The sequence below is a fragment of the Thamnophis sirtalis genome, unplaced genomic scaffold (genome assembly GCF_051295495.1).
Source record: "Thamnophis sirtalis isolate CommonGarterSnake01/CBP01778 unplaced genomic scaffold, rThaSir2_p1.2 scaffold_4, whole genome shotgun sequence".
NCBI lineage: Eukaryota > Metazoa > Chordata > Lepidosauria > Squamata > Natricidae > Thamnophis > Thamnophis sirtalis.
Genome location: NW_028261384.1, coordinates 88,675,933 through 88,700,464, shown reverse-complemented (window position 1 = coordinate 88,700,464; position 24,532 = coordinate 88,675,933). Strand labels below are relative to the sequence as shown.

Here is a 24,532-nt window from a genome sequence, read left to right as displayed (position 1 = left end):
CAGGCCAGCAGCTGCATGGACAATGCAGGGAGCTGCTCATGCCACCGCCCATCAGCCTGGCTGAAGAGCAGCCCGCCCGGGCACCACCGGTCCCCCAGCAGGTGCAGCAGGCCCAGCAGTCAGGCACCCTGGCCAGTGATGGTGGCGGCTTCTGAAATCAATCTGGGGAAGAATGGACTGCCTCTTCTTTTTCAGTGCCTTCTGCAGTTGCTGAAAGAACCAAGAGGCAAATTACTTGTGAAGAAAAGAAGGTAAGGAGAGTGAAGAAATCTTCCTCACCTCATAGACGCCCCATGACATGAGCAACATCAGATGGCCACACCCACCACTGATGATGCTCTTAACTAGGGCTTATTCTCAGAGTAGGGCTTATGTTGCGAGTAGCATGAAAAATCGAGCTAGGTCTTATTTTTGGGGAAATGGGGTAATATGCAAAACAAGTCTTCAGAAAAAAAGAACTGAAATGGAAGTAATAAATGTTGGAGGGTACAGTTAGATTGGGTGGCAGCACCTTGATGTTTATTGATAGAAATTCATGCTTTTTTGTAACATTTTTAAGGGTGCCTGCCAGTTAAAATTAAATCACTGGTTGTAGTTGCAGAGCACTAGGGATTGCTGGGACAGCAAGGAATTGCTCACAATGAGCTGCAGAGAACTGGAACTTCATCCAACAGAACAAGCTACTGGCCCACATGCCATTACTTACTCTGAGAGCTGAGCAAGTATAGTTTTAAAAACATCAATAGCAGATTAAGGTAAGTTAGAAAGTATTCCTGATTTCTTCAACTTAACTCTATAATGCTTAATGGTTGGAATTGCTGGTAGCAGTTGTTCTAGGGCAATTCTTTATTGGCCAGGGTTGAGAATGTCTCAATTAGCCTAGGTAAAAGGAAATAGCTATGTAAAATCCAGGCCAGTATGGTAAATAAGGAACTTTTTGAATATAGTCTGTGAAGTTATTAATTTTGAGAGCTGACCAGAAGTATGCATCTGAGTAAAAGTGTAGTTTTAAAATCATCAGTAGTTTGAAAAAGTAGTTCATCCTTGATAAGTGTTTGTGAGGTTTCAATTTTATTTTTAGAAAATCTCATTTAATTCAGTGTAATATTTGTTTTGTACCTATTTTTGTTACTTAAGTTTGGATATAAACTATTTGTATGCAGATTGCTAGTTTACATGGACAGATCGCTTATCTAGAGTCTTTAGTCTGTACTCTTTTGGCTGAAATTAGATGGCTGACTCAACTGGTATGTGTCATATGTGATGGCTGCCATTCTGCTAAGCTACGGATTGCAAGCTGATGATTCTATTGGGCTACTTGCATCTACAAAGACCATGCAGAAGTTAGGCACTATGGACAACTGTGTGATCTGGCAGGGTGAGAGATGTGGACCATAAACAGGATGTTTTTGATATGTTCCTCCAAGGTAATTATAGTGCCCCTGCTGAACTTAATAGGGATACTAAGATAACAGGTTCAGTCATTTGTGATGTTGATGACTCAACTGGAGAGGGGATTGTACTCTGTGAGGGGAGGGGGAGGGGATTGTACTCTGTGAGGAAGATGACCTGGCTAGGCAAAAATCTGTATCAGGTATTATAAATAAGCCATGTCTGGTAAGTAGGATATCTAAAAAAAGAAGTCATCTTCTGGCTGGTAACTCAATTATAACAAATGTCTATTTAGAAAATGATGTGGAGGTACTGAAGGACGTGAGGTATCTGCCTGGTGCTACTGCCAGCAGAGAAAAAAGATGCATTGTTAAGATTGTCAATAATGATAGTAAGGATTGTGATGTTGATGTCATTGTGCAACTTGGCATTAATGATCCGTCCAAAAAAAGATGTGTTTTCTGTGTAGAAGGATTTTCAGAATTTGGGGCAGGAACTTAGTAAGGTAAGCTGTAATTTTACTTTTTTAGGTTTTAACTGCATATAAGGAGCAAAAAAGAAACTGTCCACATATAGTGGAGTTCATATTTCTGCTGACTATCGGCTGCTGGAAGTTTGGCAGTTCAAATCTCAGTAATTCATGGTTGACTCAGCCCTTCATCCTTCCAATGTCAGTAAAATGAGGACCCAGATTGTTGGGGACATTATGCTGACTCTGTAAAACTGCTTAGAGAGGGATGTAAAGCATTGTGAAACAGTATATAAGTCTAAGTGTATATAAGTCTGTTTTTTCTGCTGATGATTATAAAGTTGTATAATAGATTTGACCTTCCTGAGGGTATTCGTAACATGGAAATGATTTGGCATTGCTGGAAAATCGGTCAAAAATATGAAGACTGCACTTCAATGTTTCTAAGTATAAGATGATGCACTTGGGGAAAAAGAAACCTGTACTGTACCCCCAATACAGTGTTACACAGAACAAGAGAAGAAAAAGATTCAGGTGTGCTCATAGTTCAGGTGTGCAAAATGAATTTAACTGTGTGGCCAGGCAGTTGTGAAGGCAAAGACAATTCTGGGATGTACTGCTTGCGGGGAAGCAGCAGGAAAAAGGAGGTTTTTTTTTTATTATTTGGCATTTATAGGCCGCCCTTTTCCCTGAGGGGACTCAGGGCGGCTTACAACTCGTAGGAGAGAGTGCAAGAGAAAACATAAATGTGAATAAAATAAAACAAAACAGTAAAACACAACATTCATTCAACATTCGGGCGGGGCGGATTAAAATCTTTAACCCCAGGCCTGACGGGATAGCCAGGTCTTGAGGGCTGTGCGGAAGGTCTGGACGGTGGTGAGGGTACGAATCTCCACGGGGAGATCGTTCCAAAGGGTCGGAGCTGCTACTGAGAAGGCTCTCCTCCGCGTGGTCGCCAGTCGGCACTGACTGGCGGATGGAATTCGGAGGAGGCCCAATCTGTGCGATCTGATGGGACGAAGGGAGGTAATCAGCAGAAGGCAGTCTCTCAAGTATTCAGATCCACTACCATGGAGGGCTTTATGGATGGTAAGTAGCACCCTGAAGCGCACCCGGAGATCAACAGGTAGCCAGCGCAGCTCGCGGAGGATAGGTGTTATGTGGGCGAACCGCGGTGCGCCCACGATCACTCGCGCGGCCGCATTCTGGACTAGCTGCAGTCGCCGGATGCTCTTCAAGGGCAGCCCCATGTAGAGCACATTACAGTATTCCAGCCTAGAGATCACAAGGGCTCGAGTGACTGTTGTGAGGGCCTCCCGATTCAGGTAGGGCCGCAACTGGCGCACCAGGCGAACCTGGGCAAATGCCCCCCTGGTCACAGCTGACAAATGATGGTCAAAAGTCAGCTGTGGGTCCAGGAGGACTCCCAAGTTGCGAACCCTTGGGGAAAAAGAAACCTGTACTGTACCCCCAATACAGTGTTACACAGAACAAGAGAAGAAAAAGATTCAGGTGTGCTCATGGTTCAGGTGTGCAAAATGAATTTAACAGTGTGGCCAGGCAGTTGTGAAGGCAAAGACAATTCTGGGATGTACTGCTTGCGGGGAAGCAGCAGGAAAAAGGAGTTCCTGATCCTGCTACATAGGGATATAGTTAGACCCCGTTTGGAATGCCATCTCCTATTCTGAAGACCTCCCATAAAAAAGATATTGATAAGATTGTACGAGTCCAGAGATGGGCAACAAAAATGGTGCAAGGTCAGGAGGACAAAATGTATCAGAAGAGACTGGGGGACAGAAGGCAAAGGGAAGGGGGGAACATGACTGAAACCTTTAATATATTAAGAATATGAATAAGGTTCTAGGAGGCCGTATTTCAATGTTAAGCAAAAGTCAATAACACAGGGCATACCATCAAACTGACAGGAGGACAGTTCAAAAGTAATATAAAGTAATGCAAAGTAAAGAAAATATTGCTTCAAAGAAAGAATAGTGGAAGCTTGGAACCAACTTCCAGGAAAGATAGTGGGTCAATCATCAGTTACTGAGTTTAAACATGCTTGGGATAAACATATGTCTAACTTTCATCAAAAATTAAAAATACATAAATAAGAAAAAAAAAACCAATTAAATAAATAAACAAAAACAAACAAAAAACTAAAAGGGCAAACTAGGTGGACCACCAGTTCATTCTCTGCAATCAGTTTCTATCACTGTTAGTTGTTCCAAATCTAAATACGAACTTTTCAGAAAAGAGTTTACTTACCTTTTCCAGATCCAACTCTTCCAAAAGAATGCTTGCATTTTTGTTTGCTTCTGCAGCCTGTCTGTCTTTGGCTTGAACAATTGATTCTATACATAGATGGCACTTCTTCAACATTTCCTAAAATAGGAAAGGAGAAGGAGAAGGAGAAAGAGGAGGAATGAGCATCAATGATTTGACCAATACAGCACACAATGACATGAAGTGGAATAAGTTCATGGTACAAGCTTTCCAAAGATTTGGGAAAATTAAAATATTCAAGCAACCAATGAAAAGAAGTTAATTTAGTACCGTAACTGATGATATAATTTTCAGGTAATCTTTATAAGATAAAGAATATATACACATATTTCATTGATGGGTCCTTGGTGCTCTCTGAGCTTATTTTCTTATAGAAGTTTCATTACCCCAACTCGGGTGTCAGCAACTCACAGCTCCGGAGCTACATGTGGCTCTTTGATCCCTCTCATGTGGCTCCCTGCAGACCTGGTCACGCAACCTGCTCTCTGCCCCGAGACACTGGTCCAACCCGGCCGTGGCCAACGCCAACCTCGCTAACATGAGGGCTGGTGGGGTGGGAATGAGATCCAGGAAGAGGGTATGACGGATAGGCCCACAGCTGAGAAGCAAGCACGAGCCACAGTGGCGGCTTTCCCGAAGATGACCCTCCTCCTCCTCCTCAGACAATCCCCTGGCCATCTGTTGCAGGGCCTGGAGGGTGCACACGAGCAGGGATACCATCCTCAAGCAAGCGGCCGGGCTCGGCCAAAGCGCAGCAAAGGCGTGCAGAGCAGGCAAGTTGACCAGCTGACAGGCGAGCATCTTTGGGGAGGGAAATCCAGCTTTGTCAGAGCCTGATCCCTGGGGTGGATGTACAGAGTTTGCCAGGGCCCGCCCCCTGCAGAGGGTATCTAAGCTCGTGTGTGAGAGAGGGTATCCTCGCTCGTGCGTGCACGCGAGAGAGAAAGAAATGAGAGAGAAAAGGGAAGAAAAAGAGAAATGAGAAAATGATGAAGGGAGAGAATGAGAGTGAAAAAAGAGGGAAACAAATGATAGAGAAGGAGGAAAGGAAGAAAGGAAGAAAGGAATGAAGGAAGGAAAGAAAGAAAGAAAAAAAGAAAGAAAGAGAGAAAAACCATGCTATGTTGGCAAATATGAAACAGAACTTGGCAAGATACTACATCCTTATATTTTGTGTATACAAGAATGAATTATTATTTACTGTTATTTATTTTTACTTATTATTTACATTCTAAATGAATTAGAACTCTAAGGCCACAGAAAATGCTAGGACTGAGTTGAGCACAGTTTTCAAATACCATAGTAAAATATATTTTTGTTTAATATTTTGAATATGAAAGAAAAAATAACTCTTACCTTGTCAGTGACTGTTGCTATGTATCGCATACATTCGGAATCTGATGGAAATTGGTTGACTTCTTTCACTAGATAGCGTACAACTTTCACATGACCCTAAGAAACAAATTTTCAGCATTGATGAATATTTAAAGACATGAAAAATGAATTTTAAAATTATATGACAGTTCACTAAAACATCTTCCTGCTACAAACTTATTGACCTAGTGTAAGGAACAATATATGTGCATGCAAATTCATAAAACCAATAGAAGATCTCTTTTCCTGGATCATTTTATTCAATTAATACAATAAACCGTGTTGTTTCTAAGTATCATATAATATATGTGGGTACATGCATAATTATGTATGTATGTATGTATGTATTTAACTTGTCATGTTTTGTTTATAGCAGAGGTGGAGGCCCCTTGAGAGCTGTATGCAACTTAATTTCATTTTAATGTATGCCAATTAGTGTACATTTAAAGTGACAATAAAGTAGTCTAAGTCTAAAGCCTAAGCAAAAATAAAGGTTTAAAATTTAGCTTCAAAGGAAACACAACAGTACTTACCTTCACAGAAAATGGAAAAGGAAAAAATGAAATACTGGTAGATTTAGCATCTAAAATTACTGTTACGTTTAAAATTGTGAACAAAACAGACTTCCTGGCATAACTAGAGATTGCCAGTATAGGAATATGAATGGAGACAACTATGGAAATCTTTTATCAGTAGAATATGGATTGTGACATTCATCTGTTGAAACACATTGTTTCTTAAAATTGTAAAGTTATGGCAACTCTGAACTCTATCCATCCAACTAAAATATATCTTAAGTTTCGAATATTATTGTTTCAAAATAATAAACCAGGCTTTAGATGCTTTTATTTGGAAACATCTAAGCAGTTTATAAAATAAGTGCAATGTAACTCAAACAGATGTGAGACATTAAGATTGTATTGGCAATACTGCCTATTTTTTAAATTTATACTTTTCCAGAAACTTGCTCCTATTCAATATTTTTAAATTTATATAAATGTCCATCTCATCATCACACGATAAAATAACAATGTAAAATCACAGATATAAAATGTAAAAATCCATATTAGTAAATATCATAAAAATCTATGACACACGTCATGGGTAATGAGAGGAATAAAAAATGGTTATCTCTACAGCAAAGCCATCTCAGCAGGTTTCCTGTATCTTTAGAGCCCCCAAATCTGATTACATGACAGGTCTTGAGGGTCTTTTGGAAAATCAAAAGGGATGGAGCTAATTCCATGTCAATTATATATGGGATTCATACAAGCTTGCCAATAGATAGAAACATGATATTGCCATACTGAAATCATTGTATAGGTAGTCGTCAACTTATGACCACAATTGAGTCCAAAATTTCTGTTGCTAAGCAAAACATTTAAGTCAGTTTTGCCCTATTTTACAACCTTTCTTGCCACAGTTGTTAACTGAACTGTTAAATGAATCTGCCTTCCCCATTGACTGTTTGTCAGAAGGTCAAACAAGGGGATCACATGACCTCAGGACACTGCAACCATCATCTGACCATGGGGATGCTGCAAGAGTTATAAGTGTGAAAAACAGCCATGTCATTTTTTTTCCCAGTGCTGTTGTAACTTCAAATGGTCACTAAACAAACTGTTGTAAGTCAAGGACTTCTTGTATTTTCAGTTAAATAAAGATAAAAAATGTTTACCTTTCGAAAGGCTGCCATTAGAGGAGTTATTTTCCTATTATCAGCGGCATCTACATCTGCTCCTGCTTGTACTAATAACTGGACAACGTCTAAATGACCACCATTTGCAGCAAGCCATAATGGAGTATTTCCTTTCTTGTTACGAACATCAATGTGAGCTCCCCTACCAAAAAATAAAAAAACCTGATTAATAAACAAGGAAGACATAATCCCCTCCTCAAAAACTCTGTTCCAAAGGCTGCTATTATTTATTAATTAATATATTTATTGATCATATTTATATGGCTGCCCATCTCATGCAACGTGATTCTATGAGACATAAAAACAACTGTAAAAAAACAAGTTCAGGAGAATTCAAAATGTACACAAATTGTTATTACAAAAAGTTAAGTGAGAACACTAAATTATAAATAATTGAGCCCCACAATTAAATTATCATTTGCTTGTGATCCCTTGTGACATAACCAGGAATTGCTATTACTTTAAAGGAATAGCTCTTTTAATAGTTTATAGCTCCTTAAATAATTAGGAACTATATTAACAGATCTTCTTCCCTCTACAGAAAGCACTACTTTTTATTTTAAGTTACAAAATTCAGAATTTAGTTTGGAATGGTTTTGAATTACGAAAAAATGGGAAATGTTAGAAATAAAATAATGTAAATAACAATGAAACAGGCCTGTTTTGAAATATCTTTGAAACTTTGTAAAAAAAGGTATGAATTTCTTTTAATAATAGTCACTGAGGATTGAAGGTTGAACAGCTGAGACACTGTATTCAGTCCCATATTCAAAATGCATTCTTATTATTCTGAATGAACATAATAGTAAAGTATTCAAGGATAATAATCTAATGGTTAGATTATTCTGTCAAATATTCACTATTCTCTTAGGATTAGCAATGTTCTGGCTTTTACGAACATTCTCTATATATGCACACTCTATATGTGTGTTTTGATCCCAAATCCTCAGCTTACATTCACCCAAGATTTTATCAAGCCCACTGCAAGTATTTTTGGGATTTGATTTCTCAAAGATTAAGTTGTATCAATCCAACATGGTAAGGCAGAGAAGACAAGATCCCTGTAGAGTCCATTTAGTTTGAGGCAGCATAGCTTCAGGCAAACCCCTGAAGAGATATAGCTGGTGTATATTGCACTGCCGTTCTTCTTCTTCCTTGTAGGTATGTTTATAATATTTTGAATGCCCCACACAGGATACTACAAATTACCCATTAGGATGGCTCTGGGCAGTTATTTAATACTCCTATATGAATGCTATAGCCTCTTGTGATTAGATTTGGAAGTGAAATCTGTCTTCCATGTACTACTTCACAATCCACTATGTATCAATGTTTTATGGAATTAATAGACCCATATTAGACCTTTTAACTGGTCACAGAACCAAGAGGTCATGGCTCTACGACCAATTAAAAAAATAAGGAGAAGATAAACTATTCAGGAGAAGATAAACTATAATACCTGCTAATAAGCAGTTCACAGAATTTGTAGTGTCCTTTGTCAGCTGCAATGGTTAAAGCAGTATCTCTTGAAGAAGGGACTGGTGGTGCATTTACATCAGCACCTTTGTCGAGAAGAACTCTGCCTACTTCAGCATAGCCACCAGAAGCAGCTTCCATTAATGGTGTCAGTCCAGTCTAGATGGACAATAATAACATTAAATATATTTTCTCAGGTGAAATTTGAAAAAATTAAAACAACAGTTAAAAAAAAACAACCAATATAGTTTTACTTTGTAGGCAAGCATTATTAACTTTTATGGCGGTTCTCTGTAAAAGAAGTCAAAAAGGAAGAAGACTGACTCCTGATTGGTTTGATTATTAATGTTTGAAATAATTCACAGAAGTGATTGGGGGCAGGGGAGGCTTTGCATCATAAATAAATGGCAGGATATCTACTACAGAATGACACTAAAACTGAATAACATCAACAAGAAAATATCAACAAAATAAAGAGATTTTATATGGATTGCTAAATAGTTTTAAAATATTATTTTTCCTATTTGTATAATGAGGGCAAAATGTTTAACTCTTATTAGATTTTCCTTTATACAAAAGATCACAAATAAGAATACTTTATACTGTAGAATAACATGTACAAGACAAAGAAATTTGAATCTGAAATGGGCAAAGGTCTTGAACTGGATCTAGTAATGGCCATGCTTGCTATTCACTTGGTAATTCCAACTGAATTTAAAAGACCCATGCCTATACCTGAGCTTGCAGGCTGCTATAAATGCATCTCCTTTATGGAGCTGCACTTAAGAAAAATATGTTTGCTTATGCTATATTTAAAGCATCTTCGCTTCTTCAGATCCAGGTACTTTACACGATTAGAATGTACAGTATGTGTTATGAACATTCAGATTTTATGTTCAGATGTCCTACTGAGTTCAATGAGATTTTCAACCAAAGACATACTTAAAACTGCTTATGTAGTTTTAATAGAAGATATCTAGCCCCCAAGAAAGAACATGCGTGGCAAAAATCCAAAAACCTGAATTATCAGAGGTTATAATGGAACCGAAGAAAATTACTTTAAGTGGAAAAGGAATCTTATTAGACTTCCTTTTCAGACAACAAATATACTTTCATGAAGGTTCTAATAATCTTAAGAGGGGGACCCAGACAATTTGTGTCTTTAAAAATTATATCAGTGCATTGATTGAGCCACTTGCTATAATTTGAACCAGATCTACTTTTGTCTCAAGTTTTCAGAGACATCCTCATATAAAAGGTATAAAAAGCTGCAAAATATTTTGATCAAAATACCTAATTCTATACAAAGAATGAATTACAACTAGCATATGAAATAAGACTTTTAAGAAAAGTCATGTGAGAATTAACAAAGCAGATTTCTAGGACTTATTCTTCAGAGGGAGCATAACCCAAGTCAGAATAGATTGCTCATCTTATTTATTAACTCTCATTAAACCTATTAGTGATCTTAGAACTTGTTCTTCACTAGAGCACAAAGGGAAACACATGTCTGGATGTTATCTGCGTGTTCATGATCACTAAATCACAATTCTTTTTTTAGATGACTGAAAGTACATTACTAATCAAAGAGGATCCTAGTGGAAGATAACTTTACTATATCAACCAATGCAATCAACTTGCTTGGCTGAAAAAGTTCTGCTTTTCAATACTCTAACTTCTTTAACCATAAATTAATAATAATGTCTGAAGGATAAAAATCTTTGAGGAATATAATCCTAAAGTACTTAAGTCAATATAGTAAGTAAAACTATCTTGAAGATGAATGTATCTTCAAAGAAGATAATTTTAAAGATTCAAAAAGACTACCTCTTTTACAAAGAATGTAGTTAACTATCCAAACAGAATGCAATAAATTACTGCTAGATTGATCACCAAGAAAGTTTATGAATCTCTAGGTGTCTGAAAAAACTAGGTGTCTGGACAGATGGAAGCAAAATCACACACAATATCATTGTTGAGACAAATCTGTGGTGGAGCTCAAAATCAAGAGAGACCATCTTATAAAGGTGCACCATGGTAGGTACAAATAGTACCTTTATACTGCTGTACCACATAAAGGATCTTTTCAAGAGCGTTATGATGTTCATATAGTACCTGGATATTAGGCATGTCTTGCCTCCTTTGAGAATTGACCATATGGTTCAAATACCTCCAAACAGTGAGCTTCAGCATCTTAAAATGTAAACATGCTATAAAGATTCATATATTGGTGAAGAAATAAGCTCTTGAACTAAATCTCAAATCAGGGATGATTATTATTATTTTATGCTGCTCTCTACCTTTCTGTACTATTGATAAGTGAAAGAAAAGACAAAACTATGTTTATATTAGGTTCATTCACTCTCTAAAATCTTTTTTCCAGAAAGCTTTTTGAAAAATTTCTATTCTCTGGAGAAAAGAAGATGGCTGGAACGGGAGCTCCAAATTTAAGTCCTGAGTTTTTAAAATAGTTCAGATAACATTCTACTAAGCCTCCATTGATTAGGATTAATCTGTGTACTCAGAGAATATTTTTAGATGTTCTGCTTTGACTGAACAGCAGTCACAATATTACCCAAGCTACCATACTATCTCTTCTAATGAAAACATGGATTCATTGAATTTTCTATTTAAAACCTGAACAGCAGGTTGAAAGTAGCATGATCTCCCAGAGAGCCAAAAGATTTATATTCATGGCTTTAAATCCGGTGAAAAAAAATAAACATAAATTCTTGACCCATAAGGCTTTATGGCAGGTGTCTAATTCAAAAGAACTTGCTTTTAAATCATTAATGGTGCTTGGTAACCTGAACTCTAAACAAAAATGACTGAAATGAAAACTTGCCCACTGAAGAATATCTATACAAGAGACAAATGTCTAGGCAAGAACTGCAGAAAAGCTCTGGCTGCACACAAAGCTAATATGATAATAGTCTGATCACCAGATGAAAGAGGATATACCTGAAGAGGAATGTCTAAACTAGTATTTATCCATTAGGAATTTATATCACCTTTCTTCAAAAGCTCAAGGCAGTGTATACGTCGTTCCTTGACATAGTAGAAGCAGGAAAAAAAACTATGACATTTCCATTTGGGAGAAAGATTGTGGTGAAGTTTATTGAAGTTATTATATTCAATAACATCTCCTTGTTGAGACATGTCACTGCTGACAATCTTTTTATCTGGAATTTACAAATAGCTTATAAACAAATTGTCATGTTTGGTCCACTGTTGTCCTGATCTCTCCCTTTTTTGGTGCTACAATGACCACCAAGTAATCAGCCTGATCATTTGTCTGTATGATGATAGTATCTTCTGATAGGAATGTAGCCTTGAGAGTAAGAGCTGGAAAAAACATTATCGGCTTGATTTCTATTGTATAATTCTTGTTAATTATTTCTAAAACTTGCTAAACATTTTGGTGCTTCAGTATAAAAGCCATTCACATTGTATGCTACCTGTAAATTTCTGAAGATAACCACGCAGAACTAAGGTTTCTTACTAGAGTGCTAAATCGGTTTGGAATTTTAAGTTGCTGCTTAGCTAAGACTGAATCTTTAAAGACTGTTTGAAAAAGTAAGAGGAATGAAAAGCCTTGGACTGTTTGGAAGATTTCTTTTCTTCTCATTCTGGAGAGTTGGAGAGAATTTTTGTTTCCTTCATTGCTTCTACTGCATTGTCAAAAAAGAAAAAAGAAAAGGAAAGGGAAAAAAAGTCTGTTTCAAAGATTGCTGTACCGAATTATATCTATATCCTTCTTTCACAGCCTGAGGCTTCTTGTGATGATCATATGCAATCCATTAATTTGGTTGTTAAGGAATCCATGTCAATCAGCAATCCATTAATTGGTTGTAAAGGATCCGGTGTCAGTTCAGCCATGGAAAAATTTTCTTCAACAAATTTCTAGTATCCTTGTCCAATTTATCACTCTCAAGCAGTTTGCTGAACACCTTAATGAAGGCCACAGAAGAGGCTCTGAGCAGCATAAGTGAGGCATTAAAACCCCAATGAAGTGCAGCTTTTTACCTTCCAGCCATGTTGGCTCTACTGGCAGGTTCAGACTCAGAAGGCAGGAGGGCTCTAGATGCTCCAATTGCCACTCTATATGGGGTATGAGAAGATCTTGCACCATATCGGCTCAGGAACAGAGATAAAGTTTGGCTTTGAAGAGCTTCAATATCCTCCACAGATAATGGCTAAAGTAAGCTAGGAAAAGGACAAGAAGGAGCAGGTGAGGGAACCAAGGTGAAGGATGATGTAATCCCAGGTATTTATTACAGGGAGTGCAGGAAGACACTTCAAACTGAAGAGACTGCATAGCTGTGGATAATTGATGACAGAAAAAAAAGACAACATTGGGAAGACACACCCTAATTTTCTCCTTTGAGAGCATTCAACCCATTTGAAAGGATATGGGTTTTTTGTTTCTTGACAAAATTTGGACAAAACTGTAAATTACAGAGTAAACTACACCTCTCTTCTAGATGAAGAGAGAGGTATTTTCCCTCTCGCAAATCCACTCCTTTACTTGTTAAATATCGAGACTCGAGCTCCATGCGACAGGATGAGCTCTGTCCTCACCCTGCCAACTGCTGCCAACCTAGCAGTTCAAAAGCATACAAATGCAAGTAGATAAATAGGTACCACTTCGGTGAGACGATAACAGCGCTCCGTGACGTCATGCTGGCCACATGACTGCAGAAATATCTTCAGACAGCACTGGCTCAATGGCCTTGAAACACAGATGAGCACTGCCCCCTATAAGTCAGCAACAACTAGCGGAGTAAAATCCGCAGGGACTCTTTTTTTCTTTTACTTGTTAAATACAGTTCACACAACAGTGGCAAATGGTCTGACATTCAGTCAGGTAAGTGGAACTAACACAAAATGTTGAGACCGGGTTGTAGCCTTTCCAGGGTATCAGCAGAACTGAAGGATTTCAGCAAAATGTTGCTTTTGTCATTTGTTTCCTTTTTGCCACTCATTCCCACAGAGGTCTCTGCTTTGTTTATTTGTGATAAATGGTATACAGAAAGAAACATCAATTATGGAAGGAGAACATAAGGCCTCACACAAATCCAAAGGTACAAGCTCAAATACTAATGAAAGAGTCTCCATGATTCAGAATGCTTGCTTTGTGAAGCAGCAAGTAAATATAAGTGTGCATGAAATGAAAAACATATATTGTTTTGAATCCAGAGCAAACCATCAGATTCTGGAAGTTTTGTTAATTTTTCCTTGGTTTAGCAAAATGTAAGCCTGGGATATTGTTTGCTGTTCAGAGGTTTAGATTCAGAGGCTCTCAGAGTAATTTTATGGGGCATTTAAGGAAAGGTTGATGCAGGTCAACCCTCAGAAGCTCCATAGGGAAACATATCTTACCATCTGGTCAGCCTCTGTGACCTTCTAGCACCTCTTTCTCTTCCCAGTCACTACAATGTCACAAAATGATATATTGTATAGGCAGTTCTTGATTTACGACCACAATTGAGCCCAAAATTTCTGTTGCTAAGTAAAACAATTATTAAGTGAATTTTGCCCCATTTTACAACCTTTCTTCCCATAATTGTTAAATACGGAACACGATTGTTAAGTGAACCTGGTTTCCCTGCTGACTTTGCTTTTCAGAAGGTCACAAAAGGTGATCACATGACCCCAGAACACTGCAACCATCATAAATATGAGTCAGTTGCCAAGTATCTGAATTTTGATTATGTCACCATGGGGATGCTGCAATGGTCGTAAGTGTGAAAAGGATTTTTAAAAATGGTCATAAGTCACTTTTCTCAGTGCTGTTGTAACTTCAAACAATCACTAATGAATGGTTGTAACTTGAGGACTACCTGTACTGGGCCAACAATTCCCGCCCTCCCTTCAGCTGCTACCATCACTAGTGCATTAGTCTATGCATCTGTTCCTTATTGTGATAATAAATAACTCAGTGTGCAGTGTGTTTTTTCCTCTTCCTTTCTAAGCCCCCAATCACTTTTATCCAGGAAAAGCTAGGTTTTAATATAAATCTGAAACAAAACATCCACATTTCAATCCATGGATAAAATGAATGATCTGAAACGTATGTTTCAATTTGAGAACGGACCATATGAATCCAGCTGTTTCATGCAAAGACCACTTTGCATATTCCTATGAATAAATCTTTTATTGTTGTTGTTGTTATTCAGTAAACCATACAGATGGCTAAGTTCTACCTTTTATAAAAATCTGCAGTACTGAATACTGGCACCAACAAAACAGCCACCAAAAACAAAACAAAACAAAACAAAACAGCATTGCTTTCATGTTATAAAAACTACTACATTAAATAAATATCAGTCTGTCTACCAGAAAGGGAAAATTTACTGCTGTACTACATGCTTTTCAAAAGGGAGCCTTCAGAATAATCTTTAAAGAAGATAATAGAACTTTGAAATCTAGGACTTGAAATGGACGCTTTACATTAGAACCATTGTTAAAAAGGCACAACAAAGAATGTTCTTCCTGCATCAGCTCAGGAAGTTCAAACTGCTCTAGGAGCTGATGATACAGTCTAAGTCTATCATTTGCACTTCTATAACTGTCTGGTTTGGTATAGCAACCAAACAAGAGAGGTAAGACTCCAACCGATAGTTAAAAATATAACCCGCCTTCCTTCCATAGAGACTTATATGTTGTGTGGGTCCAAAGGAAGGCTGAGAAGGCATCTGTAGATTCTTCATATTCTGGACACAAAACTATTTCAACTCCTTCCCTAGGATGCCACTTTGGGGACAAGACAACTAAAGAAAGAGACAGTTTTCTTCTTCTTGCTATCACACTACTAAACATTTCTGTCAGTAACAACATATGGTAATTATCTCTTATTACCCCCTTCTACTGGTTGCACACTTTTAGTATGATTAGTTATTTCTATTTTTTTGCAATTACATTTTGTGCGTGTGTGTGTGAGTGAGTGAGAGAAAGAGAAAGGGAGGGAGAGAGAGAAAAGAAGAGGAAGAAGAAGAGCCTCAAAAAAAAAGGAAAAGGAAAAAGAAGAAAATAATACTATAAATGCTACTGTTAAAATAGACAAAAAGTCTGTCCTTTGGGATAATGGAATATTAAATGTGTTATTATTTAGCAGTTTGAATAATCTTTTGCACAACCATAAAATTTATGCATGTGGTACAGAAATTAAGGAATCAGTTTCTGCTATATATTTAGGGATACTTGAAATCAGTAGAAAAGCAAAACATTTGTATACTTAAGATACATGTTGTCCTCCAATTATGACAATAAGGGAAGTCCTATCACTAAGCAATGTGACTGTTAATGAGTTATGCCCAATTTTACAACTTTGTTTTGCTAAGGTTGTTAACCAAATTACTGTGGTGTAAGCAAATCACATGGTCATTAAATGAATCTGGCTCCCTCCATTGAGTTTGCTTGTCAGAAGTCCCCTAGGAAGGTCACAAATAGCAATCATGTGATCCTAGAATGCTGCAATCATGATAAATGCATGCTGATTGCCAAACACCTGAATTTTGAACATGTGACCATGGGGATGTTGTAAGAACTCTTGTAAATCTTTTTTGTTTTCGGCTGCTCTTGTAACTTCAAATGGTCATAAGTCGAGGACTACCTAAGTGTATAAGTTAACAAAACAAAACCAAAAATTAAGAGTTATTCCTTACCTTAGCTCTATGTTCAACATTAGCTTTTCTATCAAGGAGAAGACTAACCACTTCCGTTCTTCCTTGGAAACAGGCTAGCGTCAAAGCAGTATTTCTATTGGTCTCTATCTGCGCATTAATATCAGAACCCATGTCTAAGAGCAACTTCACAGCTGCGGTGTGGCCATTCATGGCTGCCAACATTAATGGAGAGATACCCAGCTTGCTTCCAGTTCTAAAAATAAATTAATATATGCTACATTTTAGTATTGCAAATATAATGACTTTTCTATAATATTGATCTATTTCTCTAATGAAGACATATGCATGGAACCTCCTCCAATGCAAAGCTTTCAATAGGGGTTCAAAGGCTAAGTAGCTATAGATAGTCTTCGAGTTATGAATGCAACGGGGACTGCCCATTCCATTTGTAACCAGAGGATTCATAGAAGTGAATTGCATTAACTTGAACATGATCACTCCCTCCTTTCTCCCACGCACTTGCTAATCGAATGTGTGGCTCGTTAAGTGCACATGGAATATCTCAGGCTGGGGAAGGCCATTGGGAAGCCTAGTGATGAAATAGGCCACCTACTTCAGATTACCCAAGGCCTACCCTGACCCACTGAGTTACCTCATTCTCCTACCACTGAGGTCCTTATAATTCTCCTCATCCTGCTGTGCCAGATCATTTGCCTTGTGAAGATCTGTCTCCTCTCCAGCATCTATATTTCTTTGCCTGCTCCTGGCGAGAGGCAAGAGCAGAGGCAGAGCAAATATGCCCTGCTCGGCTCCTCTGACTCATCAAGGCTGCCTGTCTTGATGGAGCGGCGGGCAGTCTCAGTAAATCTCCTCCAAAGACTTGCAGGTTGGTACCAAAAAGCTTTTGCACACAAAGGGAGGTTTGGGACAACAAAATCACATTGCTTCAAGCCTCCCATTGACATGCAAAAACTTTTTGTGCAGAAGCTTCTAGTGAAGCTTCTCACTAGACTTTAGGCATCCCTTCTCTGCAAAAGCGAATGTGTGCCTGAAAGCGCAAGAGATCAGGGCCCCCAGAAACTTTTGGCTGTGACAGAAAAGTGTTTATGCATCTATGGGATGCTGCTTCAAAGAGCCCTGTAGGGCTTGAGGAGGCCTTTGCTGAAGAGAACAGAGCCCCCACAGGGAGCGTGCATGCGGGGCTCCATTTTTGCCAGAAAAGGTCTTTCCTCAAGGCCTTTGCTGAAGAGAACGCATCCCCTACATATTCAGGAAGGCCTGAAGTGCCAAAACATGCCAAGAAAGGGAAGGGTCTCTAGATTTTTGCACAGGCCTAGTGCCTAGATACCCGGCGCAGGGCGATGGGGAGAATAGGCAGGGCGAAAGTTACAGAGCCATTTGTAAGGGCAAACAAGGACCATGGTTCTTCAACATTCGTAATTTCAGGTCTTTTCATAAACACTAGGAGGCATTTGTCACATAACTTCAAATGTTCGCTAAGGGAACATTTCTAACTCGGGGATTACCTGTATTCATATATTATATATGCTATTGGGAAAACTTACTACATGATAGGACTTGACCAACCTTAGCCAATTTTGAAATGCTAACCAGGGTTAGATCTGGTTAATACTGAAATTGGGAGAACACAATAAATACCAGGGCTGCAGGCAAAATTGGAAGTTAAAAGAATATTCCAGAAGATAATGGCAAAGCATTTCCATATAACTGCCAAAAAACAATATAGACAAGCCTATGAAATTACCAGAAATCCAGTTTAACCTGAAAACTGAATACCATTAATACTGAAATAAATATCTCATTTTACATTACCCATTTATCTATTTCAGTTATTAAATTTTAAAGTAGGGGTTATTTTACTTTTTTATAATCATTTTATAAATATACATATTTTGGGGGTTGTAACCAAACAGAGTGAGTAGCCTAAAGTCAGTTTGTGAGCTTCAGGGGTAGAATGGAGACTCCAAATGAATCTCTATAGCTGAAGTCCAAAACTTTAAATAACACATTTTAGTGGCTCTCCTTGACCACACTGCCAGCTTTTACAATGAAAAAATGGTTTTCCTAGAGATTAATCAAACAACTAGGAAGTAAAACGTTAAAAAGAGAACTTGCCTTGAATTGATCTCTGCACCAGCATTCAATAGTATTTTGATGATGTTCACATACCCACCAGAAGCAGCTAAACTTAAAGGTGTATAATCGGAAACATTTCTGTGCTCTTTGTTTGCACCTCGTGCTAACAGAAGCTCCACCACCTGAAGCGTCATATAGAAAGTTACTTTAAGAAGTGATTGCTGCTCCAATTTTAAACATGAAACTTATTATCAAAATTTCTTCCTGATTAGCAACATTGAACAATTTTTCATATACAATATCAATCAAAACATTTGTATTTGTGTAATTTAACATATCAATCTTATAACAAATGTGATATACACTATTCCCTATATAGTTTAATAGTTTAATAATGCAGCAATATGACAGACATTTCAAACAAGATATAAATTGTGGCAGTGTATTCAAGTTTCACTGAGAGAGAGGGAGGACGACCAGAATCTAGGAAAAGATTTAATAAAGAAGTAGGACTTGAATATATTTTTCTCTCTGAATGGAATTTCATTCCTGCAACAATCAGAAATAAACATAAAGTTTATCATCTATAACATCTATCATCTATCCTTACTACTTTTTAATTATATGATTAGTTTATTGATATTTATTGACAGGTTTATTCATTTTAGTGTAATTTTATTGTTGTTCAATTTATTAACCACTGCTACCTGGCTTTGCCAGGAGTCTGAGGGTACAAATCTGAAAAATAAACAAACCACATAAATAAACCTTATTGCAGATATGTGATCATTGCTGAAATATCTGGAGGGTGAAAGTTCATGCATCTAATGAATCCCTTCTATGGGGAAGACACCTCTGGATTGTAGTCACACTATTTCAAGCTACTGCTGAAAATTGGAGTAAATAGATCAGACTTAATAAAGTGGACTCTAATTTATTGGAGTCCAGCTTATTAGATCAGATTTTGGAAAGTAGATACTAAAATAAGACTAGATTCGAAAAAGCTTCTAATTATAGTGGTTTTATATTACTTTCTTATTCAAAGAGGTTTCTCAGGAATAGAAATAAGTAAGTGCCATTATGGTCCAGCCTAAAAGTTTTCTTAGCTATTTATTGGACAGAATATCAAAGTAGATAAGTACTGGTCTTGTTCAGCATGTATCTCATTATAGTCTTCAGTTAATGTTTAATGAAGGTAAAAAATAAAAATAAAGTATTGATTAAATGTTACAAGTTCAATCCAATTATAAAATAACTAATATGGTGTGCATACAACACTGCATTCAATATTGACATATATGAGCTTAGATTTATCTACTATTCCTCTGGCTTACTCAGAAAGTGACTGTTAGGAACACTGATTTTGAAGCTAATCAAAATATTCTGTTAGCAATCTTGGACTAAAGAACTGTGGTTATGATACAAGCCAGGATTATAGAAAAGGATTTGAACCTTGTTTGAACAAATTATGAGTTAATATCGTATATGAAATAAAAGTACATTCAAGTTATTATATTAAATACTGCAATAAAAACATGATTATTAGAAAACATGAGTTACCTTGTGGTAATATGGGCAGTCAATACATTTTATAAATAAATTAATAAGTAAAAAGATAAGTAAGTAAGTAATCGAAACATTTCAAAGGAAATGTTTTATTGCTTCTGTGGAATTTCTCAAGCATGCATAAACATCACTAATACCAGTATCTTCAAAATATCCCTTGGTTTTTCCTAAAACGGTTTCTGGAGAATATGGTTAGGTTTGGGGATCTGAACTGTAACTTCACCTTTACAAGAAAAACATATAACAATTTTTAATATTTTACCTCTTGTCTTCCTCCAGAGCAAGCTAGAGATAATGGTGTGTCCTTGGTCCTTTCAGACTGAGCTTCAATATCTGCACCATTGTCTAACAAAATCTCTACAACACCAACATGACCTGCAGTAGCAGCCAAAATAAGTGGAGTAAACCCTGGAAAAAAAAGAGTAGATGCCACTTTAAATGTTTCATTTTAAAATCTGCACCACTGTTTAAATTGGCATATAACTACTTACCATAACATTTATTTTCCAGTGTGGATGACGGCTACTGTTTTCTGAATTGCTTTGCCCAATATATCTATGGGAGGAAGGCACCCCCCCTCCTTTCATTTATAGACTTCAAAAATAGGGGAAAAACATGTAACAGCTAATTCCTATTGATATCCAATTCCCTGTCTGCAAATCAACTCATTTTGAGGGAGAGCTGGATTTCTTCCACTCACTATTGAAAATGACCTTTCACAGTTAAGTACCAACATATCATTTTTTTCAAAGTGGTAAAAGAGTTTCTCACTGCAACCCTGTTTTAGTCTTCAGAGAGGAAATGTATACTCCAAACCTCTTAGGACAATGGCATCACCTACTGATAAGACTGCACAAGTGCAGTATAAATATTCTCCAAAGCTTCATTAGTAGTGAATGCCAAAGAAGTACTGGTAGCAGTGTTCTTAATGGAAGGAGCTGTGACGCCACTAGAACAAGAAGTCATCCGAGGCTCTTCTTTGGCTATAAAGAAGAGACCCTTGCAAAAAGGAAATGCAGAGATGCTCTGAACTGTGGGATTCTTCAGCTAATCAAGTAGTTCTTGCATATTCAATAATACACTTATAACACTCTTCTTCTTCTTCCAGATTCTTTCCCAAAACAAACATAAATAAGATAAATCTTGATTCTACTGAGGGTATAAAGACAATGATGATAAATTATTGACCAGAGAATTAATTAAGTAATATGCTTGCTCAAGAATATTTATTCAGACCTGATTGATAAACGGTCAGAACTTATGCAGGCTACATTTTTTTCTCTGATTCCCTGAATAAAAGGTCTTCCAAATCATTTATGAATGAAAAGAATTAATGTAAGAATCTGAAATAGTTGAAATAACTTCTTCATAAAGATGTCAACACCCTGGATTCAAGTGCAAGGACCGGGAAATGATATTCAAAAACAGTGGTAAAGATGAATTTATTGACCACTGATAACCCAGGTCTTCCGGGCTGGTAAAAAAACCAAAAACACCTGGATCAGTTTCACTTTTTTTCAACACAGCCTTGTGCAGCACCCAATCAATTCAGACCAGATGAATTCCATGAAGAAAGCCTCTGGAAGAGCATAACATGTAATCATTCAGCTCCTTAGGTGGGAAATTCAGAAACAAATCTCTAAGTGGTGACTGGAGGGACAAACAGTTTCAATACTGGCATTTGAACTATCTGACAGTTAGACTAAAAGCCTTCTAATGAAAGCATTGTTTTCTCTGATTCAGGTCCTCCCAACACAAGCCAGCCAGCCATCAATTTGTACATATCTTTGATAACTTCTGCAAATAAGAAAGGTGTGATTCTATTTACAAAAGACTTTTGAGGTATTGTACAGGCTTCCAACTATGTCAATGCCAGAAATTTCATTGACAAAATACCACATGATGTTCATAGTAACATGTAGCTTAGATAGCAATGATAATTAAACTGAAACATGTTAAAAACAAGAAAAGGGTTAAGGAAACAATTGGTCCATTGCTGGGACAAAGTGGCAAGAAGGTGACAAGCAACAGGGAGAAAGCAGAACTATTTAACTCATTTTTTGCATCTGTCTTTACATAAAGGGATAAAACAGTCCAACCTATCAAAAACAGCACCACAAAAATCAGATTAGGAACACAAGTTGAAATAGGGAAGAAAATGGTAAATGAGCACCTGTCTACCCTAGACGAGATCAAATCACCAGGACCAGACGGATTACACCCTAGGGTTCTGAAGGAACTGGAAGATGAGATCTCAGAACCACTGAACTATATCTTTCAGAGATCCTGGAGAACTGGGGAACTGCCAGAGGACTGGAAAAGAGCTGATGTGGTTCCCATCTTCAAAAAAGGAGAAAAAAAAACTAGATCCAGGAAACTACAGACCTATCAGTCTGACCTCAATACCAGGAAAGATTCTGGAAAAGATAATCAAGCAACAAATTAGCGAACATCTAGAAGTAAACAAATTAATAGCCAAAAGCCAACATGGGTTTGTCAAAAACAGATCATGCCAGACTAATCTTATTGCATTCTTTGACAAAGTGACAAAATTAGTGGACCAGAGGAATGCTGTCAATATAGTTTACTTAGACTTCAGTAAGGCATTTGTTAAGATAGATCATAACCTACTACTAGATAAAGTAGAAGAATGTGGCTTAGATAGCATCACCACCAGATGGATTCGTAACTGGCTGACCAACCGCACTCAACGTGTAGTCTTCAATGGAGTATGCAGTGGAGTACCCCAAGGCCCTGTTTTAGGCCCAGTACTCTTCAACATCTTCATCAATGATTTGGATGAGGGAATAAATGGGAAACTCATCATATTTGCAGATGACACCAAACTGGCAGGAATAGCCAACACTCCAGAAGACAGGTTAAAGATACAGAAGGATCTTGACAAACTTGTACATTGGGCGCTATCTAACAAAATGAAATTCAATGGTGAAGAGTAAGGTTATACATTTAGGCAAGAAAAACAAAATGCACAGGTACAGTATAGGTGGTACCTTGCTCAATAGTAGTAACTGTGAGAGAGATCTTGGAGTCCTAGTGGGCAACCATTTAAATATGAGCCAGTAGTGTGTAGCAGCTGCCAAAAAAGCCAATACAGTTCTAGGCTACATAAACAGAGAGATTGAATCAAGATCACGTGAAGGGTTAATACCACTTTATAACGCCTTGGTAAGGCCACACTTGGAATACTGCATTCAGTTTTGGTCGCTACGATGTAGAAAAGATGTGGAGTGCAGAGAAGAGCAACAAAGATGATTAGGGGACTGGAGACTAAAACATATGAAGAACGGTTGCAGGAACTGGGTATATCTAGTTTAATGAAAAGAAGGACTAGGGGAGACATTATAGCAGTGTTCCAATATCTCAGGGGTTGCCCCAAGAAGAGGGAGTCAAGCTATTCTCCAAGGCACCTGAGGGTAGAATAAGAAGCAATGGGTGGAAACTCAAGGAGAGAAAGAACTTAGAACTGAGGAGAAATTTCCTGCAGTTAGAACAATTAATCAGTGGAACAGCTTGCCTCCAGAAGTTGTGAATGCCCCAACACTGGAAGTCTTTAAGAAGATGTTGGATTGTCATTTGTCTAAAATGGTATAAGGTTGCTGCCTAGGCAGGGGGTTGGACTAGAAGACCTCCAAGGTCCCTTCCAACTCTGCTATTGTATTGTATAGCTGACTCAAAAATCATATCCAGAATTTTTAGCAAAGGTGTCTCATTATATTAGATAAAGGCTTTAAATGAGATAACACATAATTTGGTTCTGAGCCTTGTACTTTTCAATATCCTTATTAATAGTTTGAATAAGGAAGTAATCGGTGTGCTTACCAAATTTTGATGGATAGCTAATGCTTTAGAAAACTGAGTAAAAGTCAAAACGGTCTTGTCTGCTACAAGCAGACTGAAAAATAACAAAATGAAACTTAAGGTATAAATGCAAAAAAAATTATTCAGGAAAGAGAAATCAAATAGATACATGAGTTGGCAACAATACTTGTGAAAAAGATCTAGGAATTAGGTTGATTATAAACTGGGTAAGAGCTGACTATGTGATGAGTCTGTAAAAAACAATTTTAGATGCATCAGCAGTAAAATTTCCAAATCACTGTATTAGAAGCTTTTTGTATTATGCTTAGGACAGGCCTATTTTAAATATTGTATTCAGATCAAGAAAACCTTTTAAAGATGGTTTCAAACAAATGGAATAGTCCAGAGAAAGTCAATGAGGGTGATCAGAAAAATAGAAACTAAGCTATGAAGAGATAGAGAGAAAATGGGGGTACTCTGTATTATCAATCTTTTTATGGCTATGTCACATTAAAAATCAAGACCTTTTCTTCATTGCCCCAGAGTACATTATAATAATAGATTTAATTCTTCATATTCTGTTATGTATCTGCTTCCAAATCTTTGTGATTTGATAGACTTTATTTTTCCAGAACAATTTGTAATTGCTTTTAGTTTCTGTAAATTATATGCTTCTGTTAATTCAATTTTTAAAATTGGATTATAGAAACATAAGATCTAGTTATT

At 37.3% G+C, this 24,532-nt stretch overlaps 1 protein-coding gene across 2 annotated transcripts in view; it reads right to left on the bottom strand.

The window, feature by feature from the left end:
* Positions 1 to 24,532, bottom strand: part of ANKRD17 (ankyrin repeat domain 17) — a 121,882-nt gene that overhangs the window by 15,909 nt on the left and 81,441 nt on the right. For both annotated transcript variants that reach the window (XM_087713327.1, XM_087713328.1), the window contains 7 exons: positions 20,250 to 20,395; positions 18,461 to 18,603; positions 16,364 to 16,577; positions 8,680 to 8,855; positions 7,200 to 7,362; positions 5,504 to 5,599; positions 4,130 to 4,246 (listed from right to left, as the gene is read on the bottom strand). In XM_087713327.1, the coding sequence (XP_087569453.1) occupies positions 4,130 to 4,246; positions 5,504 to 5,599; positions 7,200 to 7,362; positions 8,680 to 8,855; positions 16,364 to 16,577; positions 18,461 to 18,603; positions 20,250 to 20,395 (1,055 nt within the window). The remainder of the gene's footprint in view (positions 1 to 4,129; positions 4,247 to 5,503; positions 5,600 to 7,199; positions 7,363 to 8,679; positions 8,856 to 16,363; positions 16,578 to 18,460; positions 18,604 to 20,249; positions 20,396 to 24,532) is intronic.